Source organism: Brassica rapa, chromosome A09 (genome assembly GCF_000309985.2).
Source record: "Brassica rapa cultivar Chiifu-401-42 chromosome A09, CAAS_Brap_v3.01, whole genome shotgun sequence".
Classification (NCBI taxonomy): Eukaryota; Viridiplantae; Streptophyta; class Magnoliopsida; order Brassicales; family Brassicaceae; genus Brassica; species Brassica rapa.
This window is the reverse complement of record NC_024803.2, coordinates 5,351,905-5,373,527: the sequence shown is the minus strand read 5'-3', so window position 1 is coordinate 5,373,527 and position 21,623 is coordinate 5,351,905. Positions and strand designations below refer to the sequence as shown.

At 38.2% G+C, this 21,623-nt stretch overlaps 5 protein-coding genes and 1 non-coding gene across 7 annotated transcripts; 4 read left to right on the top strand and 2 right to left on the bottom strand.

Annotated features, from left to right (window-relative positions):
* The first annotated feature begins 2,221 nt into the window (after positions 1-2,221).
* Positions 2,222-4,592, top strand: LOC103837709 (serine/threonine/tyrosine-protein kinase HT1). The gene is made up of 6 exons (XM_009114080.3): positions 2,222-2,519; positions 3,142-3,277; positions 3,357-3,552; positions 3,653-3,774; positions 3,848-4,003; positions 4,089-4,592. The coding sequence occupies exons 1-6, from the start codon at positions 2,257-2,259 to the stop codon at positions 4,404-4,406; spliced, it is 1,191 nt and encodes a 396-aa protein (XP_009112328.1). The 5' UTR covers positions 2,222-2,256; the 3' UTR covers positions 4,407-4,592.
* Positions 4,455-6,677, bottom strand: LOC103837708 (zinc finger protein ENHYDROUS). Its single transcript, XM_009114079.2, has 4 exons — positions 6,333-6,677; positions 5,836-6,232; positions 5,489-5,754; positions 4,455-5,327 (listed from the first exon to the last, which is right to left on the bottom strand). Exons 1-4 carry the CDS (start codon positions 6,454-6,456, stop codon positions 4,636-4,638), a joined length of 1,479 nt encoding a protein of 492 aa, XP_009112327.1. The 5' UTR covers positions 6,457-6,677; the 3' UTR covers positions 4,455-4,635.
* A 3,466-nt stretch (positions 6,678-10,143) lies between these two features.
* On the top strand, positions 10,144-13,419 carry LOC103837710 (U1 small nuclear ribonucleoprotein 70 kDa). The gene is made up of 9 exons (XM_009114082.3): positions 10,144-10,350; positions 10,598-10,712; positions 10,788-10,867; positions 10,953-11,028; positions 11,112-11,176; positions 11,270-11,332; positions 12,261-12,342; positions 12,429-12,648; positions 12,741-13,419. The coding sequence occupies exons 1-9, from the start codon at positions 10,258-10,260 to the stop codon at positions 13,252-13,254; spliced, it is 1,308 nt and encodes a 435-aa protein (XP_009112330.1). The 5' UTR covers positions 10,144-10,257; the 3' UTR covers positions 13,255-13,419.
* Positions 13,420-13,495: 76 nt separating this feature from the next.
* On the top strand, positions 13,496-17,670 carry LOC103837711 (ATP-dependent DNA helicase DDM1). Its single transcript, XM_009114083.2, has 16 exons — positions 13,496-13,721; positions 13,897-13,975; positions 14,110-14,367; positions 14,455-14,544; positions 14,640-14,986; positions 15,062-15,251; positions 15,345-15,520; positions 15,654-15,723; positions 15,799-15,988; positions 16,066-16,161; positions 16,250-16,344; positions 16,410-16,529; positions 16,622-16,741; positions 16,834-16,932; positions 17,026-17,130; positions 17,214-17,670. The coding sequence occupies exons 1-16, from the start codon at positions 13,690-13,692 to the stop codon at positions 17,445-17,447; spliced, it is 2,301 nt and encodes a 766-aa protein (XP_009112331.1). The 5' UTR covers positions 13,496-13,689; the 3' UTR covers positions 17,448-17,670.
* A 74-nt stretch (positions 17,671-17,744) lies between these two features.
* On the bottom strand, positions 17,745-17,816 carry TRNAE-UUC. Its single transcript has one exon. It is a non-coding gene; the product is annotated as a tRNA-Glu (tRNA).
* An 82-nt stretch (positions 17,817-17,898) lies between these two features.
* LOC103837712 (succinate dehydrogenase [ubiquinone] flavoprotein subunit 1, mitochondrial) lies at positions 17,899-21,621 on the top strand. Of its 2 annotated transcripts, none has more exons than XM_009114084.2 (15): positions 17,899-18,155; positions 18,294-18,455; positions 18,535-18,622; positions 18,713-18,859; positions 18,956-19,096; positions 19,175-19,260; positions 19,347-19,439; positions 19,525-19,588; positions 19,680-19,823; positions 19,944-20,131; positions 20,238-20,412; positions 20,520-20,690; positions 20,782-20,851; positions 20,961-21,081; positions 21,206-21,621. In XM_009114084.2, exons 1-15 carry the CDS (start codon positions 18,060-18,062, stop codon positions 21,344-21,346), a joined length of 1,887 nt encoding a protein of 628 aa, XP_009112332.2. In that variant the 5' UTR covers positions 17,899-18,059; the 3' UTR covers positions 21,347-21,621. The 2 variants fall into 2 exon arrangements, with proteins under 2 accessions (XP_009112332.2, XP_009112333.2); XM_009114085.3 differs by having other exon boundaries at positions 17,900-18,155; positions 18,297-18,455.
* The last annotated feature ends 2 nt before the right edge of the window (positions 21,622-21,623 follow it).

The following is a 21,623-nucleotide window of genomic DNA, read 5'->3' as shown; positions in this document are numbered from 1 at the left end:
AAGCCTCCAAATCTCTAACCAAAGTGGCTTGAATTGTATTTCCCTATGTGAAACACGTTGAAATGTATTAGTATCTTTCTAAACGAAATCTATAATATAATGTAATGAGTTGAAAATGAACACAGCTTACCTTCTCATCTCCAATAATCAGAACGGTTTTTTGGAACCCTGACCCGACAACCGTCGGCCCCTTGCAGATGACCTTAACACGAACTGGATGCAAAGGTTTGTCAAGACTCAGCTCCGAAACTAATCTATGAGTACCCATGGCAATAGAAATTACAGAAAATGAGATAATGTTTAACACAAACGATGTTATGACTAAGAAAGTGTAGTATATATATCGTTAAGAATTACTATACAATAAGGAAATACAATGAATAGGTGTAGGTATTAATTGGGACGTGCATCACGCGGGATTGATACAATTTTTTTCCATAAATTGTATATCCTGATTGTTAAAATCATCACGTAAATGATCAGTAATATATGGTAAATATATATTGTAAATATAGAAAGCGTATTTATACACATTTGTAAGAAATTTTCCTTAACAGAGAAGGGCAATAAATCGATATATTCAATACTTCGCACCAAAAGTGGTAATAGGAAATAGCATTATATTGTTATATACGAATCAAAGATATGATGTGAAATGAAATCATATTAACTATAGTTGGTGCGATGCCAACTTTCATGTGAAACATTAATAGTTGTTGTTCAATTATACATATGATACATATGATGCATATCCTTGAGGGATTAATGTGAAACATTAATAGTTGTTGTTCAATTATACATATGATACATATAAAAGAAATCATATTAACCATATGAGGGATTAATGCTCCTCTTTAATCCCATATATTACATTTACCTTATTTGGTTATTGCGTGATTCAAATTGGCGTGAAATATGTACTATCAGATGCGTGTTGGTCAAGCGTAAATAAATCAGGAATATGAAATATTTTGATTAAGGTAATGATTTCGATTATTTGTAATTTTGTTTCCTTTTATATGCATTACATTATTATTGTGTTTCCTTTGAACTTTGACCAATTAAGCGATTTGAAATGTTGCATAGAAATGATCATCGAAAGAAGTAGTTGAAATTTCGAAAGATGTTGCATAGAAATGTTCATAATTCCAAGTTTCTTATTAAAAAAGTATGATTATAATACTCATTGATATTAGTAAAAAAATGTTGGATTCAAAAAATGTTCAAAAAAATAGGATAACAAACCGTTTTAAAAAATGTTGAAGAATCACTCTCACCCTTTTAAAATTCATTCGATAGATGTCGAGATATATTTGTTGCCTTTTTCAACCGTAAATAATTCAGATTCTACGCCTGTCATAAAGTACCTGTTTGTGATTAAAGCGGATTGTAATGCAGCGGTAACAAAACCGATCGAGTTGTAAATAAAGCATATTGTATAATGTATATGTCCAATGGCATTTGGTTGTAAATATTCTAGTTCACAAATGGTTTTTTTAAAAAGCTAGTGAGAGTGGCTTAGGTGATGACACCTAGGAAATGACACTCATGTAATAAACACATGAGGCCAAGGTTTATTTCTAATGATGTTTCTCCTTTAATAAGAAAGGGATTAAGAGATGATTCCACAGGAAGTAGATACAGAAACTATCATCTTTTGTTATAAATATCAGATATACAACTGAATATATAGTTACCATATTGGTTTGATATCTAACTAAAACAGAAACTCTCAATTTCATCACCTATACGTTTTCCATTAATAAATTACAAATCTTGTATAGATAAAGTTTTTTTTTGTCTTCAACTATATTCAAAATGGAGAGCTAGATATATATATTTCACGGATTACTATAATTTTTGTTAATGATCTACAACATGTTAATTTATCAAATAAACCACCACGAAACAATGAACAAAAGAAAATCCACCATGTTCATTTGTTAACTAATCTTCATCTACAAGATTTTAATTTAGTCAACAATCTTCGTTTTATAAAATTGATTATAACACGGATATTATAAATAAAATTAATTGTGTGTTGAAATCTGTTATCTAGTCAAAACTTATATAAAGTTTCCTCTTTTCCCTCCCGTTGCCATTTTGAAAAAAAAACAAAATTTCAGAAGAGGTCCCCCAATTTGATATAATTTATAGAAACGCCCCAAAACATTTCGGATATATAAATTAAAAAAAGCAGCGTCACGATTACTCTGTCACTACTCAACCTAGTCCGTCTTGGTCGCTCACCTGAGAATGAGAATGAGAGCTCGCGGGTACCAAATAGCTCCGTCATCAGAGATGATGCCGTTGGAGGAAACGCTTCATCCGAATTACCCTTTTCTCATGTCCTCGCATGGTCTCAAGTCCTTTGATTCGCACGACGGCTCACTCTCAGACCTCGATTCCGACGATCAGTTCCCTCTCAGCATCAACGCGGAGTTGCTCGTCGATGCCAAAGACGTTTATATAGGGGAACTGATCGGCGTAGGTTCTTCCTCAAAAGTCTACAAAGGATTGTGCGTTTCTTTCTTTTAAAAACTTCTGAACTTTGTATTTTTTGGTTCTGGGTTTTCTTCAAAATACGATTTTGTCATCGTTATGGGTTTTGATATTGTTGAATTCTTCAAAATTTCGATCCTTTATAAGAGTATAGGAAGTTTCAGGGTTTATTGTCCAATTGTAACTAGCTGCAGTTTGAATTTTTAGTTTTGACCGTGAAAGGTGGGACCTTTAGATACTGCTTAGTGTTACTGTTATTTATGTAAAACCTGCGGCATTGTTGAAGGGACAAGGGGTTTGTTACTCCAAACTTCGTTTTAGTACTGGATTAAATAGATTAATGGTATGTGATGAAGGAAGGTAGGAGGAAGTGTTATGTAGTCTAAGCTTTAGTGTTCCATGAGGTGTTTAGTTTATCTATGTATGTATGGTTTTATTGAGTAGGAAGACTGTTGTATGGTGTTTAGTTTATGTTACAGAGAAACTATGAATTACAATCTTAATCAGTCATTGCTTTATGAATTGTTTAATTTATGGATGGTTTTATTGAGTAGGAATACTGTTGTATGGTATTATTATCTTTCAACTGAATTAACATATTGAGTTGAAGAACATTTCTGTGTGGATGATTGATAATAGGTTGAGGAAAGTTAACCCCGTCTCGGTGAAGATATTCCAGCCTGAAAGAGCATCTTCTGTTACCATTGAGCAGAAGAAGAAGTTCCAAAGGGAGGTTATGTTGCTCTCCAGGATTCAACATGAAAATATTGTCCAGGTAAATTGAGTGTTTTCGTATGTTAGCCCCTATATCAAAGTATTGTCAGCTGAGATTTTTTTTTTTTTTTTATGAACAGTTTATTGGGGCATGCATAGAACCAAAGCTGATGATAATTACTGAACTCATGGAAGGCAACACTCTTCACAAGTTTATGTTGACTACTCGTCCAAACCCTCTTGATCTCAAGCTCTCCATTAGCTTCGCCTTGGATATCTCTCGTGGAATGGAGTTCTTGAATGCAAATGGCATCATTCACCGTGATCTGAAACCTAGTAATAAAATGATTCAATTTTAGTTTAAATATATTATCACCAGTAGAGGTGAGTGAAGATTTGCGGAATTGAAGTAAGTTTGGTACTTAAATGGTGGCAGGGAATATGCTGTTAACAAAGGATCAGAAACATGTAAAGTTGGCTGATTTTGGACTTGCTAGAGAGGAAACTAAAGGCTTCATGACCTCTGAAGCTGGTACTTATAGATGGATGGCTCCTGAGGTAAATAATTTTTTTCAATCTTTTCCATATGGTAAAACACAAAACATGTTTGATTTCTTTTTTTTACTCTCAGTTATTCAGCTACGAGGCGTTTCAAAATGGGGAAAAGAAAGAGTATGATCATAAGGTGGATGTTTACAGTTTCGCTATTGTCTTTTGGGAGTTGCTTACCAACAAAACCCCATTCAAAGGAAAGAACAACATCTTTGTTGCTTATGCTGCCAGTAAAGTAAGCAAAGCCAACATCCTTTTTTAACCTCAAAAAAATCACTTGGAATCAAATGACACTGATCTCTATCTATGAATCTCTTCAGAATCAGAGACCAAGCCTGGATAATCTTCCGAAAGAAGTTGGTTCTATCCTTGAAGCATGCTGGGCAGCTGATCCTAAAGCTCGTCCTGAGTTCAAAGAGATTACAGTCTCACTCACGAAATTGCTTACAAGCTTATGTTCAGATGATGATGATGCTTCACCAAATGTAGCTACCAAGGATTCAACAAGCAAGCTGGTTCAGGAACGTGTTGTCTGCGACTGCCCCGGGCTGACGATGAAGAAAAAGAAGAGAAATAAAGTGGTGAACATGATGGTTCTTCCGTTTCTTGAGATGTTCAGAAAGTGTTTTTTCAAGTGATGAAAGTAGGAAGAACACTCTCTTATAGCAAACACAATACGAACTTGATAATACGGTAAAGAAAAAGAATTTTCATTTGTTTGTTGTTGTTGTTTACGCTTAGCTACTAGAAGCTTTTATGTACTAAGCTGGGAATAACAACACTACAAGCTTTCACTATAATAAGATTACTAAAATTTGATACAATACTTTAAAAACCTAATAACACTAGTTCTACTTTCATTGTCTCTTACGAACTTCTTCTACCAGTGTCTTTGTCTGATAACTCTCCACTTCCAAACACATCCATTCCACCGCCACCTCCCCACAGAGCAGAAGACAACCCACCACCACCCGGATTGTTATTACCAACAGCTCTTCCCAATCCGAGAAAGTCAAGTGTTGTCTGCTTCGGATCAAACACTGAAGAGTTCCCCATCATCAGCTCTTTCAGACCCGATCCGCTACTACAAGGTAGTCCCAGGCCAAGACCAAACCCGGGATCGTGGCTGCTGAGTTCCATAGGTGAAGAAGTAGTCGACACTATGCCTAACCCGCGGAGCAACGAACCACCTGAACCAGTGGAACCCATTTGTGCAGCTTTTTGGAGCAATGCGGTTGCTGAGATCGCTGGTTGAGGAGGATGAGGGAGAGGGGTTAGAAAATGTGGTTGTGGTGGATCTTGTATTGTTGCTCCGAACAAAGAAGGACCCGTCGTGGAGAGACAGAGAGATATGGGCTCCATGGAGGAAGATGGTGGGAATAGACTAGGGGAAGGTGTTGAGGAAGCAGCATATAAACTAGTCGATGATGATGATGATGCAAACAAGCCTGCGTACACGCTCTTGCTGTTGTTGCTACTGTGATCATTGCTCCCATTCAAACCGATCGTTCTTGGAGCTTCCTCCATAATGACTTCAAGAGTGTTGTTTTCTGGTTCATCTGCCAACAGAGATGAGTCATTAGTATTGTTAGCTGATAAAAATATAAGGGCGCTACAGACAAAAACCAACTAAACTCCAAGATCATCTTGAAGTTATTCAAGGCGACAAAAGCTGTTCCCCATTTGCACATCAAGCAGAGAGTTTTGTATTATTATGTACCTGAAGAATCACGAATCGGCAGAACCGAGGAGGATACGATATTGGCAGGCTGAGGCTCAGTCTCAGTCTCAACGGAAACAGCTGGTGCCGGAACTAGAGCAACCGACGGAGGAGAATCAACGGCGGCTGGAGACTTCTGCTCAGGTTCTGGGAGATTGTTTCTTACGACTGTTTCAGGATAAAGTTCCTTGCTTTGAGTATGATTCTTGGCACTCTCCTCAGCCAACACATCACAGAAAGCTCTGTGCGTTATAAAGCTATCTCTTCTGCAAACAAACAACCACAAGTTAGTAAATAATATTCAGACAAACTTTTCTTTGTCGTTTTGTAAGAAAAAAATTGCAAACCTAGAAAAGAGAGTTCCACAATCGCATCTATACTCCTTACTACCGCAAATCTTGGAATGAGCTTTCCAATCCGATTGAACAGCGTAACTCTTCGAGCACTTCTCGCACTTAAACTTCTTCTCCCCGTGTTTCCGACAAAAGTGTTTCTTGATCCCAGTGAGATCGCCAAGGGCACGCGAAGGGTCGTGATGAACACAGCCGGAGACAGGACAAACGTAGACTTTCTTCCTCACTTCTTTGCTCGATCTCTGTCGAAGCTTCCAGGGTAGGTTGTGACCGCGACGGTGAAGCTGGAGGTTCTGGTCTCGCTGAAACCCTTTGCTGCAGATTTCGCAGACGAATCGGTTCGTCGCCATGAGAGTTTTGGGTGAGAGAGCTATCACCTCTGAATCTGGATCTGATTGAGTTTTGAGTTTAAACCCACAAAAAATTAAAATTAGTGAATCAGTTCGAAAAAAAGAGAGTAAAGTTTTGATTTTTTTTTTTGGAAAAGTTACCAGGCATTCCGGGGAGGTTACGTTTCTTCTTTGCGGCGGATTGTGGAGGTGGGTTTTGGTTTCCGGTGGAGGAGACGCTTGCGTCGCCGGAAACGGTAGAGGAATCATCTAAATCAACCGGCATGTGGAAAAGACACGATTTTCTCTCTGTTTAGTCTCTCTCTCTCTCTTTGTCTCTTTCTTCTTGAGCTACCAGTCAATCAGCTTTTCTCTTCTTTCTTCGATTTTATTTTGGGAACGGTGTAAAAAAGTAAAAACATACGTAAATTACCTTTTTCACCTTTTTGTTAAAAAAAAAAAGGAAGAGAAAAGTCAAATAAACGAGTGTGTACTGAAGAAAATGGCATGTGAAATTTATGCAGTGCCCAATGAATGCATTATCAGGTCTTTTATTATTTTTCTTTTGTACATGTTACGTAATCATCTGGCCATGTATTTAGTTTCTTGGATATGACCTATACATTTTCTATTTCAGTAATTGTGTGGAAAATTGATCAATTTGCTAATTGTTAGTCTTAATTATATGGATTATATAAAGAATTAAACTTCAACTGATGAAATTTATCCTTTGTAATAGAAGAAAAAATAAAAGACTGTCGTTGTCTTGGGCCGAAGACAAAGGAGGGATTACCGTCCGGTTGTCGGACGCAGCCTCAGCGAAAATAATTTCCAAATTTTGTTGTTGAACGAATAAGAGCATTGGACCAACTCCGCAGCGTTAAAATTAAACACTCCAACTAATTTGACCGTGGATTTTGTCGTGTAGCAAAAGTGTGAAATCGCGTTTGGTTTTGTTCTTTCTTGTCTTTTTCTGTTTAACGAAACTATATAACCCAACTAATGCAACGTTTGTCTGACTGTATTGACTTTTGACGTTTTTGGTATTATTCGTTCAGCTTTTATTTTAACGTTTTCATGCCTTGTAGGCGTCTGAGATGCTCTGATGCTGCCGTGTGGTTTTGTTTATCTGAATTACATCCGTTGGATAACACATAACGGTGACATGTGGAAGAGAAAATACACAAACCAGCTTGGTTTTCTGCGTACTACCGCCAAACCGCCTCTTCATAAGCTGCTTGTTAAAATACAAGATTGTTGTTGCTAGTATAAAGTAATTATCCATGATCAATCCATTCATCTTATTGGGCCGGATACTGTTGAGCTCTATCTAGTCCTTGAGTGGTTTAGAGGGGGGCTTCTTCTGCTTATGCATGTAAAATTCGAAATGTTTGCAAGTCATTTATATGACTTCTGTGATATTTGGGTCGGGCCAATTATTGAAAAAGACAAGACTGTCACTGGTTTTTAACGAGTAGCCCCCACGGAAGCAATGTTCATTTACCACACACTTAAGTGGGTTGAAAATGCTTTAATACGTTGACTAACTTCCAAAATATTTATTTTTCTCTGCACCTATTGATTGACATCTTAAATATCAAATCACAAACATAAAAAACTATATATGGATATCAAATTCATCAAACTAATCAAGTAAGTAATTAGTTGATAAAAAAAATCAAGTAATTAAGTACCTTATTCTGTTTAAAAAAAAATTAATTCAATAAATGAAATAAAAAAAAAAGTTTCTAAGTTAATTTGTTTGAATTCTGGTATGCCATATTGTTCACATAGATAACAGAATCAACGATTTTAAACCGACACTGTTACAAAATAATTTGAATCTTTTTTTTTGGCACAAAATTGGTATCTACTTCCATGCGTTGATCTTGACAATCTTAAAGATAAACAATAGTGGATACATAGCAAGCTTTATTTTCTCAATCAGATACTTGTTGCAAGATCCTTAGTGTACTGATGATAGGAGTGTTGTTCCACAGACTCTCGTTGATATAGAGAGAATTTGCCCATTTGAAAATCTTTCAGCGTTTTTTTTTGTTTATCTTTGTGTATCAAATAGTATTTAATCGTGTGATCTCTGTTTTGTTTAATTTACTCTGTGTTGCAGAACGTACGGAATTGACAAAGACTCTTAAACTTGAGGACAAAGGAAGAACGACTCAAGTCTCTAGCCGAAGCAGCCCTACTTTTTTTGAAGAAATTACATAAATACATGTCCCCAAAACTTTCGAAGAAAACTATACAGACATAGATCTAAAAAATTTGGCTCTCAAATTCATATAATTTTTTTTAGTTAAAATCTTTAATAAATCACCGAAAACTCTTTTTTTTTTCTGCAACCCAAAAACTCCCTTAGAGCATCTCCAAAAAGGAACTCTATTTTGAAGTTTCCAAAACTCTATATTTGAAGTTTCAAATGTTCTTCTCCAAAAACAAAACTCCAAACTCAACTTCAAAACTATTTATATTTTATAATATGGTCCTTGTATTTGTCATAACTAATTTGAATTCACTTTTGTAAATAACTAGCACATATATAAAAATATTACAAAAATATTAATTAATAAAATGTTCTATTAAATATAAAAATTTAAATAAAAATAACTTAATTAATATTAAACTTCAAACAAAATACCATATTATTTCATAAAATGATTTTCGTAATGCATATATTATCTATTAGTGTATTTCGAAGTAAAAATGACTCTCCACATTTTTACTTTGTAGATTACGAGCTAAAAGTTATTGAAATCGGGTAATATTGATACTTGTAAATACATTATATTGGAACAAGAAAGTAAAAGAGAAACATAAAATATTGCTAAAAGACTAATTTCTTTCAATGATATTAATATTTGTGAATATATTCGATATGAACAAGAAAGAATTGTACGAAAAAGACATAAAAACAACAACAACAACCATCTTTAGTTACAAAAAAAAAATTGGACAATATTTGAAAATTTGAAGGTTCCGGATCATACTTACATGAGTATTAGTGTTGTTGTAATATTTAAATTTGTGTAATAGAGTTACGTCTTCATGTAATTTTTTAAAATCTTTTTGTTAAGTTTCTTTTTGTATATTATTGTTGTCTAAATTTAGCTTTAAATATTTTAAATTTTATTTTAAATTTCTATTTAATTTTATTTGTAAACTTTAAAATATTTATGAGATATAATTTTCTAAAGGATTAAAACAATAAACAAGAAAATATTTATGAATCAAAAAGATGATGTGTGATTATAGGGACCAAAATGCAAATAAAAATATGAAACTTCAAATTTGAAGTTTTGAGTAGTGAAACTTCAAATATAGAGTTTCACTCCTCAAAACTTCAAGTTTTGAAGTTTCTTTTTGGAGAGCAAAAAGCTTCATATTTGAAGTTATAGAGTGTCTTTTGGAGATACTCTTAGAGCAACATTATTGGTGGGATGAAAGAGAGAGAGGAAGAGAATCCCTTGTTTTGTTTTGTTTTTTTTTGTCATTGGAGAGTAAGAAATAACCTTTAATTAATGGTTTTTCCCTTCTCTTTCTTCCTCGGTTTCCATCTCTTTTCTCTAAGGGATATCTTAAAGGACTCCCTGGTGCCCAGTCTTAGGGCCTGATCCTAGAAACGGCCATCGATTAAAATAAGCTTCAGAGCTTCTTGAAGTTTGAATTCGTGGGAACTTTATGAAAGGTAGTCATAGTGGCCGACTGGCCGGCTATAATGGCGTAATCATACATATACTCCCATCATGTCAAAAAGATCAATCTCATCAACATCTCCCTACAAAAAAATCCATGATTAGTGTTATTTTTTCTTGCACTAGTGGTATAACTCTTGCCACTAAAATTCGTAACTTTTCTTTGGGGCTATTATTGGGCCTTGAATGATAATGTCCCACTTTTGTTTGGATTATACATTTATCTTACGCTCAAAGCTCGGCCCAATTGTTCAAAATATTTTAAATAGAACTAACGAAATAACAAAATCACCTAAACCCAGTTTAATATTGCAAGCGGAACCCAATCTCCTTCTTCCTTTCGGAAAACCCTAGCTGAGCTCCGATCGCCCTTCGCCATGGGGGACATGAACGATCCTTTCATGCGTAACCAAGCCGTCCAGGCTCGCCCTAAGGTCCAGAACCGATCCAATGTTCTTCAGCTCAAGCTGGTTCGTCCCTCTTTTCTCCGATTTTACCTCTTCTTCGCTTAGCTCCTTGATTCGAATTTGGTTGTTCTGTTTACGTATAGCCTTTGTCGATTGATTAATCAAACTCTTCCAATGCTTAATTTGTTGCGAGATTCACTGATTTTTTTACTATTGGGGTTCCGATGCTAGTAATCGATTAGGTTTCGAATCTTGGTTTAATTAGTCTTTAAAAGCTCTGAAGTTGGATGATCTGTTTGTTAATTTGCAGATGGGTCAAAGCCACCCGACTGGCTTAACGCCCAATCTCTTGAAGCTCTTTGAGCCCCGACCTCCATTGGAGTTCCTTCCACCTCCAGAGAAGAGAAAATGCCCTCCTTACACAGGTTTTACAGCTGTGTCTCTTTTACTTTACTTTTTTTATGGGCTTTGGATTTAATTCTCCTGTGTGTTCATTTTAGGCATGGCTCAATTTGTAAGTCGCTTTGCTGAACCTGGAGATCCAGAGTATGCTCCACCCAAGCCCGAAGTTGAAACACCTGTATGTTTTCATCTCGACTTGTCTCTGTATTATGCTAGGGTCAGTGATATTGATATAGTCTTTTATGTTTTGTTTGGACAACCAGGCTCAGAAAAGGGAGAGAATTCATAAATCACGACTGGAGAAAGGTGTTGAAAAGGCTGCTGAGGATCTACAGAAATGTAAACTTTGCTATCTTTGTAATTATATAACTGGATTTTGTTTTGGTGACTTGAAGTTACAATTTGATATTTTTGAATGGTAGATGATCCGAATAATGATCCGAATGCTTCTGGAGATCCCTACAAGACGCTGTTTGTTGCCCGACTTGTAAGTTACACTGCTTCTTGAAATGAGTTTCATGGACAGGTCACAGGTGTGTTTTGTGGTGCTTGACTTTATGTTTCTCTTGTCTTATTTCAGAACTACGAGACCTCTGAGAGTAAGATTAAAAGGGAGTTTGAGGCTTATGGTCCAATTAAGCAGGTATGTATCTCTCAGCGTTCCCTAACAGGTTCGGTAAGAAGTGATTTTCTCTTTGCAGTATGTTTGGTTTTTCGTCCACAAGTGACTAAGTCTATAAGGTTCTTAATTTTTTACAAAAAGAAAAACTCTTCCTCAGACCAGATTTTGAGCTGTTTTTAAACTGCCATGCTTTGTCTTCTTTTACTCTGATTAAAGCCACTCTGGTAAGTAGTAAAAGAGATATCACGGTCAATAGTTGTAATTTCACAAACATTCTGCTCCGGGGTGATTTATTGAGATGTTTCGGGGAAATCAACAATAGGAACAGGTATAGATCAGGTAACTTTTACATTTTGACCTGTCTTTTTAGACGATATATATTCCTTTTACCATGATACCGAGAGTGTACGCTCACTGGTTTCATAGTCTCTGAGGTATATTTTCTGGTAATCTTTCCTGGTAAGCCACTAAGAAATATTCCGTCCCCATCTTTCCCTATCTATTTGGTTCCTAAGAAAATGATTCATCCTACACTGGAAGTTCGGGCAGTGAATGTAAGATCTTAAAAAGTAGTCGTGAGTAAACCACCCTTCTCTATTTTTCGTATTTTAAACAAATCTACTAAAACTTTTGTGTTATGGCTTGAAAGGCTAGCAAAAGTATTATCCGCTCTATGAAGGTGATCTGGTAAACTAGTACATTATACACATTTACGTATGTGATATGTTTATATCTAAATTTCGTAAGTTTTAAAACCCTGGTAAGGGGTAGTTAGACTTGCCATGGAATCCATTTTTCTGCCAATTCTTGATGTGGTGATGATGTGGAAGCCTGTTAAGAAAAAAGGTTGCATGTGCTTGTTTGACATGTAACACATGTATATGAAAGCTGTTTCAAGTTATCACAGAGTTTGTGATTTCTTGATGTCTTTGTTTTGTCAACTCGTCAGGTTCATTTGGTGACTGATCAGCAAACCAATAAACCCAAAGGATATGCCTTCATCGAGTACTTGAACACCCGTGACATGAAAGGTGCGAGAAACCTACTTGTAATGTTGTTCTCTGTTCCTAAGGTATTATCTTTCTTTGCTGACATACATCTTGGTGTTCTCTTATAGCGGCATATAAGCAGGGTGATGGAAAGAAGATTGATGGCAGAAGGGTGTTGGTTGATGTTGAGAGAGGTAGGACGGTCCCGAACTGGCGTCCCCGTAGGCTTGGTGGTGGACTTGGTACAACCAGAGTTACCGGTGAGAAGATTGCTGGCGAGGAGGAACAACAACAGCCCTCCCAAGCAAGAACATCCCGCTCCGAGGAGCCTAAAGCCCGCGAAGACCGGTAAGACAATTCTCTCTTCACAATAACTTTGTTGTTTTTCTTTCCTCTTTTACTGTCACTCTGTTGTGGCTGATAATGTTACTTGGATGCAGTGAGAAATCTCGTGATAGGGGCAAAGAAAGGGAACGCGAGGTGTCTCACGAGCGGTCTCGTGAAAGGTCTCACGAGAGGTCCCGTGAACGGTCTCGTGATAGACCGAGAGAGAGTCATAGAGAGGATAAGCACCACAGAGACAGGGACCGAGGTAGAGACAGGGGGGATAGAGACAGAGAGAGCAGGCGTGACAGAGGAGATAGAGACCGTCGTTCACGAGACCACGATAGGGAGAGGAGTAGGAAAAGGGATCGGGACTACGAGAGCGGAGAGTATGAAGAAGAGGGCGAGTATGAGAGAGGTGGGTCGAAGCAGAGGAGAGGGGAGTCAGAGGAAGGGCATGGGTACTACGAAGGGCGTAGTAGACGTTCGAGCCATTATGAGCGTGAGGAGGAACAAGGAGGCGACCAAGACCGCTACGATGACCGTTATGGGAGAGTGGAGGAAGAAGAATACCGTTATGATGATCGTGAGTATAAGCGGTCAGAGCGTTCAAAGTCGCGTGATTATTAATCTGATGGCTGCTGACGTTATTTTCTTCCGCGTAGCGATAAACAATAAACTTGTTTGTGTGTTGTGATGGAAACTTGTGCGAATCTTCGTTACTGCTTCTGCTTTTGTTTTCGTATGACAATTTGTTCAGCATTTTAAATCTTTAAACAGAACCATTTCAGCTTATCAGTGTTTTGAATCTTTGATATCACCGCTAGTGTTCAGTCAAAGTCAAATGTAAATTCACGGATTAGGCGGGAAATATAGGGGTAAAAGTGTCATTTCAATTTTCCCGCCTCCGCATGCGCTGCTTCTAATTAATTAAAAAATAAATCGAAAATAAGCGGAAGTGTGTGTATTTTCATTAAAACCTTTCGTTTCTCGTTTCGAAGTGCTCTTCAAAAGCGACGGAGACCGTTCGGTGATTTCTAACCGGATTGTCCTTCTTCTCCGGCGATGGTTAGTCTGCGCTCCACTAAAAAAACTCCGTAAGCCTCTCTCATTTGCTATTGTTTCTGTCATTTCAGTGTTGTTTTCCGGCGAATTTCTGATCTCGAAATAGCTCGCTGTTTGTTTGAGGTTTTCCCTCTCCTGCGTATGATTGCTTGTTAGTGTTTAGCTCCATCGCTATCTCTTTTGACTTTTTTTCCCCGCTTGTGTTAGGGCTCCGGTAACGGCCAGCGACGAGAAAACGAAGAAAGATGCCTCTGCTGATTCCTCGACTTCTGTTCTCAGTGATGAGGTTTGTTCTGGATTCTTAGGGCTTCGGGAACACTTTTCTGTTAAGATTGTGAAACTTTTTCCACATTCAATTTTGATTATGAAATTTGGTATTACTTTTCATTACCTGATTTGGCTCTTTTCTGGCTCTTGAAGGAAAACTCTGAGGAGACTCTTGTAGGTAAAGAGATACTTCTAGCTAAAGATGGAGATTCTTCTCTTATATCTGAGGCTATGTCTCAGGAAGAAGAGCAGCTGCTCAAACTTCGGGAAGATGAAGAGAAAGCCAAATGTGCGGAGTCCGGTGAAGCTACTGATCTGAATGATACCCAGTTTACTAAACTCGATGAGCTCTTGACTCAAACCCAACTCTACTCTGAGTTTCTCCTTGAGAAAATGGAGGATATCACCAAAGTAATTCTCTTTTTTTTTTTTTTTGCATTTTTTCGTGTTTGTTAACGAATGTGATTTTATCTTAATTGTGTACTTGTGATTTGCTAGAATGGGATAGAAGGTGAGACCCAAAAAACCGAGCCTGAGAAGAAAAGAGGTCGTGGACGCAAAAGAAAGGCTGCTACTCAGGCCGCCAGTGTTAGTTCCATTTATAAACTTCATCTACTCTCATGATGGATATATTTTGTGTGGTTTTCTTACTTGGATGTTGGATGCTTTATTCTGTTGTTCAGATGAAGGCTAAGAAAGCTGTTGCTGCTATGATTTCAAGATCTAAAGAAGGTCACGAATCTGCCAACTCAGATCTGACAGAGGAAGAAAGAGGCATGAAAGAGCAGAGTGAACTTGTTCCTCTTCTGACCGGTGGAAAGTTAAAGTCTTATCAGCTCAAAGGTGTCAAATGGCTGATATCATTGTGGCAAAATGGTTTGAATGGAATTTTAGCTGATCAAATGGGACTTGGAAAGACTATTCAAACAATTGGTTTCCTATCACACCTGAAAGGAAATGGGTTGGATGGTCCTTATCTAGTAATTGCTCCACTCTCTACTCTTTCAAATTGGATGAATGAGATCGCCAGGTACTCTCTTGAGCATTCGTGTTTATCTAGATGTCAAGCTTTGGGGTCGTTTTCATTTTTACCCTTGTTGAATAGGTTCACGCCTACTATCAATGCAATCATCTACCATGGAGATAAGAAAAAAAGGGATGAGCTCAGGAGGAAGCACATGCCCAAAACTGTCGGTCCGAAGTTCCCCATAGTCATCACTTCTTATGAGGTTGCTATGAATGATGCTAGAAAAAATCTGCGGCACTATCCATGGAAATATGTAGTGATTGATGAGGTATTTTTCCAGATTGACTGGTGTCTTAGGCACATTAGTTTCTATCATCAAGATAGTCCTTCTAACTTATAAGTTTGTTCTTGCATCCTATAGGGCCACAGGTTGAAGAACCACCAATGTAAATTGCTGAGGGAACTTAAACACATGAAGATGGAGAACAAACTTCTGCTGACAGGAACACCTCTGCAAAATAATTTGTCTGAGCTTTGGTCCCTGTTGAATTTTATTCTGCCTGACATCTTTGCATCACATGACGAATTTGAATCCTGGTACGAACTTGGCCTTTTTTCTACTGTTTTCTGTAATTAGCATGTTGTCTTTTGTTTTTTTATAGCAAAAGAGTTGCCATCTTTTTGACATTTATTCCTTAAATATTCAGCTAATAATTTGAGTACTTTATAGGTTTGATTTTTCTGAAAAGAACAAAAGTGAAGCAAGTAAGGAAGAAGGAGAAGAGAAAAGAAGAGCTCAAGTATGAACAATTATGATTAATTTCAGTAGATTTCTTTGATTGTACATATCATGAGAAGAGTAAATTTTTGTCTAGGTTGTTGCGAAACTTCATAATATACTACGACCCTTCATCCTCCGAAGAATGAAATGTGATGTTGAGCTCTTACTTCCGAGGAAAAAGGAGATTATTATTTATGCTACAATGACGGATCATCAGAAAAATTTCCAGGATCATCTTGTGAATCGCACGTTGGAGGCACACCTTGGCGAGAATGCTATCCCAGGTACTTGTTTTTCTGTGTGTTTTATGCTTTACAGTTTGCCTCTTCTGCATTGCTTTCTTCATCCCTTATACTTTCAGGTCAAGGCTGGAAGGGAAAGCTTAACAATCTGGTTATTCAACTTCGGAAGAACTGCAACCATCCCGACCTTCTTGCGGGGCAAATAGATGGTTCATGTATGTCACTGTGCCTTCTTAGTTCTTGCAAACAAATGATTTTTCTTCTGTATTACTGATCTATCTAATTGTTTTCTTTTCTTGACAGATTTCTACCCTCCAATTGAAGATATTGTTGGACAGTGCGGTAAATTCCGCTTATTGGAGAGATTGCTTGTTCGGTTATTTGCCAATAATCACAAAGTATGTTTCAGAATCCCCTGGCTCGTACCATGATACCTTCTCTAATTATTTTTCCTGATGAGCAGGTCCTAGTCTTCACCCAATGGACAAAAATCTTGGACATTATGGATTACTACTTCAGTGAGAAGGGGTTTGAGGTTTGCAGAATCGATGGCAATGTGAAACTGGATGAAAGGAGAAGACAGGTTTTTCCTTTGCTCAAGCTGATTTTCCATATAAAAAGTATTCTTACCATATCATAACCACAAGGTCTCAGTCTCTTTCTCTTATGAAATAGATTGACGAATTCAATGATGAAAAGAGCAGCTGTAGAATATTTCTTCTCAGTACCAGAGCTGGAGGACTCGGGATTAATCTTACTGCTGCTGATACATGTATCCTCTACGACAGCGATTGGGTAATCAAAATTAGTCTATTTTCTAAGAATTTCTTCCCTGGTCTTGTTTCTGTCGGGTGGTGTCTAACTGTTGTTACCTCATCATTCTCCAGAACCCTCAAATGGACTTGCAAGCCATGGACAGATGCCACAGAATTGGTCAGACAAAACCTGTTCATGTTTACAGGCTTGCGACGGCTCAGTCAGTAGAGGTAAAAAATTTGATGTTTCATCAATCAACTTATACTCTCTCTAGGTCGGTGAGATTGTTGTCTACTGAGACTTGTTTATGACATTTTTCTCAGGGCCGAGTTCTGAAACGAGCGTACAGTAAGCTTAAGCTGGAACATGTGGTTATTGGCAAAGGGCAGTTTCATCAAGAACGAGCCAAGTCTTCAATACCCCTAGAGGTTTAGTTTCTCTCAGAACCAAATCCTTTTTTTAAAATACTCTCCATATTTTAGTAAAAGGCTTGAACCAAACAAACACACAGGAAGAGGACATACTGGCATTGCTTAAGGACGATGAAACTGCTGAAGATAAGCTGATACAAACCGATATAAGCGAGGAGGATCTTGACCGGTTGCTTGACAGGAGTGACCTGATGATTACTTCACCAGGAGAGACGGAACCAGAAGCTGGTGAAGCTTTTCCAGTGAAGGGTCCAGGTTGGGAAGTGGTGCTGCCTAGTTCAGCTGGAGGGATGCTGTCTTCCCTCAACAGTTAGGACCTCGCATTGAAAACCACTTCGGTGTGTTTTATTTTTCCGGAACATGACCGGTTACTTTTGCCTGAAAGAGTTTGGTCCTTAGAGACATCGGAAGTTTTTGAAGTTCAATAAACACTTGGAAACATTAGGCTCTCATGTGATTAAAAACAATTGGCCCTCTGCTTTTGCATTTGTGGATATTTTATATTATTCGGCAGTTGCAAGCTTTTAGAGAAGTTTATACTTTATAACATGTAATCTTGATGGTGCACTGATGTGTGTAAGAAAAATCAACAGTTCGAAAAATTAAAAAAGCTCCGTTGCCGGGAATCGAACCCGGGTCGCCTGGGTGAAAGCCAGGTATCCTAACCGCTGGACGACAACGGAATTGATGTCCTAGCAACGTGATAAACAAAAATGATGAGTAACGAAAACCGGTGTAACGTAATAATGGTATGAGAGTAAGGGTAACAACGGAATTTAAGGAGTCATCATCGTGTTCCATTTTTCTTTTTGGAAGCACCTCGGTGTCTGCTCTCACTCCGTTCGCTCGTGAGTTCATTTCTACGGATTTGCATTGATACAACTGATCCGGGATCTTGTGTATTCTTCAATACGAAGAAGAAGAAGATGTGGCGCTGCGTCTCTCGTAGCCTCCGAGCTCCTTCATCAAGGACCTCACTCTCTGGATCTCGCTTTTCTAGATTCTTCTCCTCCTCCTCCTCTGTAAGATCTCTCACTTCCTTCTCCTTAGTTTTCCGTTTGTGCATTTGGTTTTATTCAGGAACCATCGTTTTGGATGTTGATCGAGTCCCGTTTCGTAATTGCTTTTGTGCTTATTTTATATAATCCATATGTATGTAGCAGACGGGTGATTACACGATAGTGGATCACACCTATGACGCGGTCGTTGTTGGAGCTGGTGGTGCTGGCCTCAGGGCGGCCATTGGATTATCCGAGCATGGCTTTAACACCGCTTGCATTACCAAGCTTTTCCCCACCCGCTCCCATACCGTCGCTGCTCAGGTATATTTCTGTTACAATTCGATTATAAAATGGAGTTTTGGTTTCTTTGAGATTGATTTGATCTTTATGTGATGTGAAGGGTGGTATAAACGCTGCACTGGGAAACATGTCTGAAGATGATTGGAGATGGCACATGTATGATACTGTTAAAGGCAGTGACTGGCTTGGTAATCTCCCTCCTCCTTGCCTTTTCTATTAGTTAATTGATCTTGCTTTAAAATTGATCTTGAGTTTCTTTTCTTTTCTTATTTGTGTAGGTGATCAAGATGCTATCCAGTACATGTGTAGAGAGGCACCAAAAGCAGTGATTGAACTTGAGAACTACGGCCTTCCTTTTTCCCGTACTGAAGAGGGTAAAATCTACCAGCGTGCCTTTGGTGGTCAGAGTCTCGACTTTGGCAAAGGTGACTTTGTCTACACTCTTATTGACCTTCGACTTATTCTCTTTTTTTTTAGAAAGGATTTTATCATATTGGCTTTCTTTTTTATTCTGTCTTCAGGTGGTCAGGCCTATCGTTGTGCTTGCGCTGCTGATCGGACTGGACATGCTCTCTTGCATACCCTATATGGACAAGCTATGAAGCATAACACACAGTTCTTTGTTGAATACTTCGCTCTGGATTTGCTCATGGCTAGTGATGGTATGTGTATGGGATATCTTTTCCTTTTCTTTTGTAGCTTCTGTTAGTATTTATGCAACATTGTTATCCGACCTGCAGGTACTTGCCAGGGTGTAATTGCACTAAACATGGAAGACGGAACACTGCATCGTTTCCGCTCTGCACAAACAATTTTGGCCACTGGGGTGAGCTAATTTTGAGTAGCTTTATATGATAATTTTTTTTCAAGAAGTGCAAATATACTTAACATGATGGCTCATGTTTCTCCCAGGGTTATGGCAGAGCATACTTCTCAGCAACCTCAGCACATACTTGCACAGGAGATGGCAATGCCATGGTTGCACGTGCCGGTCTTCCACTCCAGGTTTGCCACCTGTTTCGTTTTGAGATTAATGGTGAACAATGTCTTTTTCGCGCTAATAATGTTATTGTCTAACAACTTTATGCAGGACTTGGAGTTTGTTCAGTTCCACCCAACTGGTATATATGGAGCCGGATGTCTCATCACTGAAGGTTGTCTTCTCCTCACATGCACGAATCTGCTTGCAAGATAAATATCTAATGTGTGTTCCCGACATTTACATTGTCTATTATACAATTGCAGGATCTCGAGGTGAAGGTGGGATCCTTAGAAATAGTGAAGGTGAACGTTTTATGGAACGATATGCTCCAACTGCCAAGGATCTTGCATCAAGAGATGTTGTCTCCAGATCTATGACTATGGAAATCAGGGAAGGTCGTGGTGTAGGTATGCTTTCCTTAGAACTAGTTTTAGTTTTTTGGAGAAACTCCCATTGAATGTCTTTGAGCTATATTTGTGATACGTCTAGTTTTTAATTCTCATTTTGGATCTCGCTAATATTGCCAGGGCCGCATAAGGATCATATCTATCTCCATTTGAATCATCTTCCACCAGAAGTTCTGAAAGAAAGGCTTCCTGGAATCTCTGAGACAGCTGCAATCTTTGCTGGTGTTGACGTTACCAAAGAGCCAATTCCAGTTTTGCCCACTGTCCACTACAACATGGGTGGTATTCCAACAAATTACCACGGCGAGGTAAGAATAGGAGAAGCCTTTGAAGAAGTTTTGCTGAAATTTGTGTAGAGTTAATCAATGAGATGCACTAGAAGTCGAGAGTAATTATTTTTGTTTTGTCGTGCAGGTAGTGACCATAAAAGGAGATGATCCAGATGCAGTGGTTCCTGGGCTTATGGCTGCTGGGGAGGCAGCTTGTGCATCTGTTCATGGTGCCAACAGGCTTGGTGCAAATTCTCTCCTCGATATTGTTGTGTTCGGCCGTGCTTGTGCAAATAGGGTTGCAGAGATAAGCAAACCAGGTTAGTCACATTTGAGGAACTCTCGAGAGTGTAGTATCATTAATATATATATATAAAAGGAATAGTCTGCTGTGATGTTTTTAATTGCCTTATTTCGAATGGTGCAGGTGAGAAACAGAGACCTCTAGAGGAGAATGCAGGTAAGAAGACGATCGAATGGCTGAACAAGTTAAGACACTCAAGCGGGTCGCTTCCTACATCAAGTATCAGATTGAACATGCAGAGGATTATGCAGAACAATGCAGCTGTCTTCCGCACCCAAGAAACACTGGAAGAAGGTAAAGTAGATGAAAACTTGTCTTAACTTATTATAGTGAATTCAGAGCTCTATCTCACCTGCAAAGGCCACCAATTCTTAAATAATTGCAGGTTGTCAGTTGATCGACAAGGCATGGGAAAGTTTCGAGGATGTCCAGGTTAAAGATCGGAGTTTGATATGGTAAAAAAAAAAAAAGAAAATATACTTTTATCATTGTGAATCGATATTATTAATTATTAATGTAAATTAAGGGTGTGGTAAAACTCGAGCCTATATGTGGTGAGTGCAGGAACTCTGATCTGATAGAGACAATAGAGTTGGAGAACCTTCTGATAAACGCGTCCATAACAATGCATTCAGCGGAAGCACGAAAGGAAAGCAGAGGAGCACATGCTCGGGAGGATTTCACGGTTTCATTCTCTTCCTCTTAAAACATTCATATATATATATACACGACTATATCATATAGCGATGAAGATGATGGTGATGATAGAGAACCAGCACTCAAATATATATAATGACTTGTGTGCGCAGAAAAGGGAGGATGGAGAATGGATGAAGCATACATTGGGGTACTGGGAAGATGAGAAAGTGAGGTTGGAGTATAGGCCTGTTCACATGGACACTCTCGACGATGAGATTGAGACTTTCCCTCCCAAAGCTCGCGTCTATTGATTTCTCTTCCCTCAAACAAGCTAAGCAAGCTGCAGCTCTTCTTTAGGTGTCATCGGAATAATAATATCAGAAGAAAAAGAGGGAACTGGGAGAATACACAAAGGAGCGTTCCTCGTCCTCTGAGTTTTACATTTTTACACCTGAATGGTTGTGAGTAATAAAATGAGAAAAACCGTTAATTTGGTTGGTATAATTCTCTTTGATATCACTTTCTTGTTAGCATTTTCACTGTCTCCGACTATTCTCTTTGATATTACTGTTATTTTACCGTGAAAGC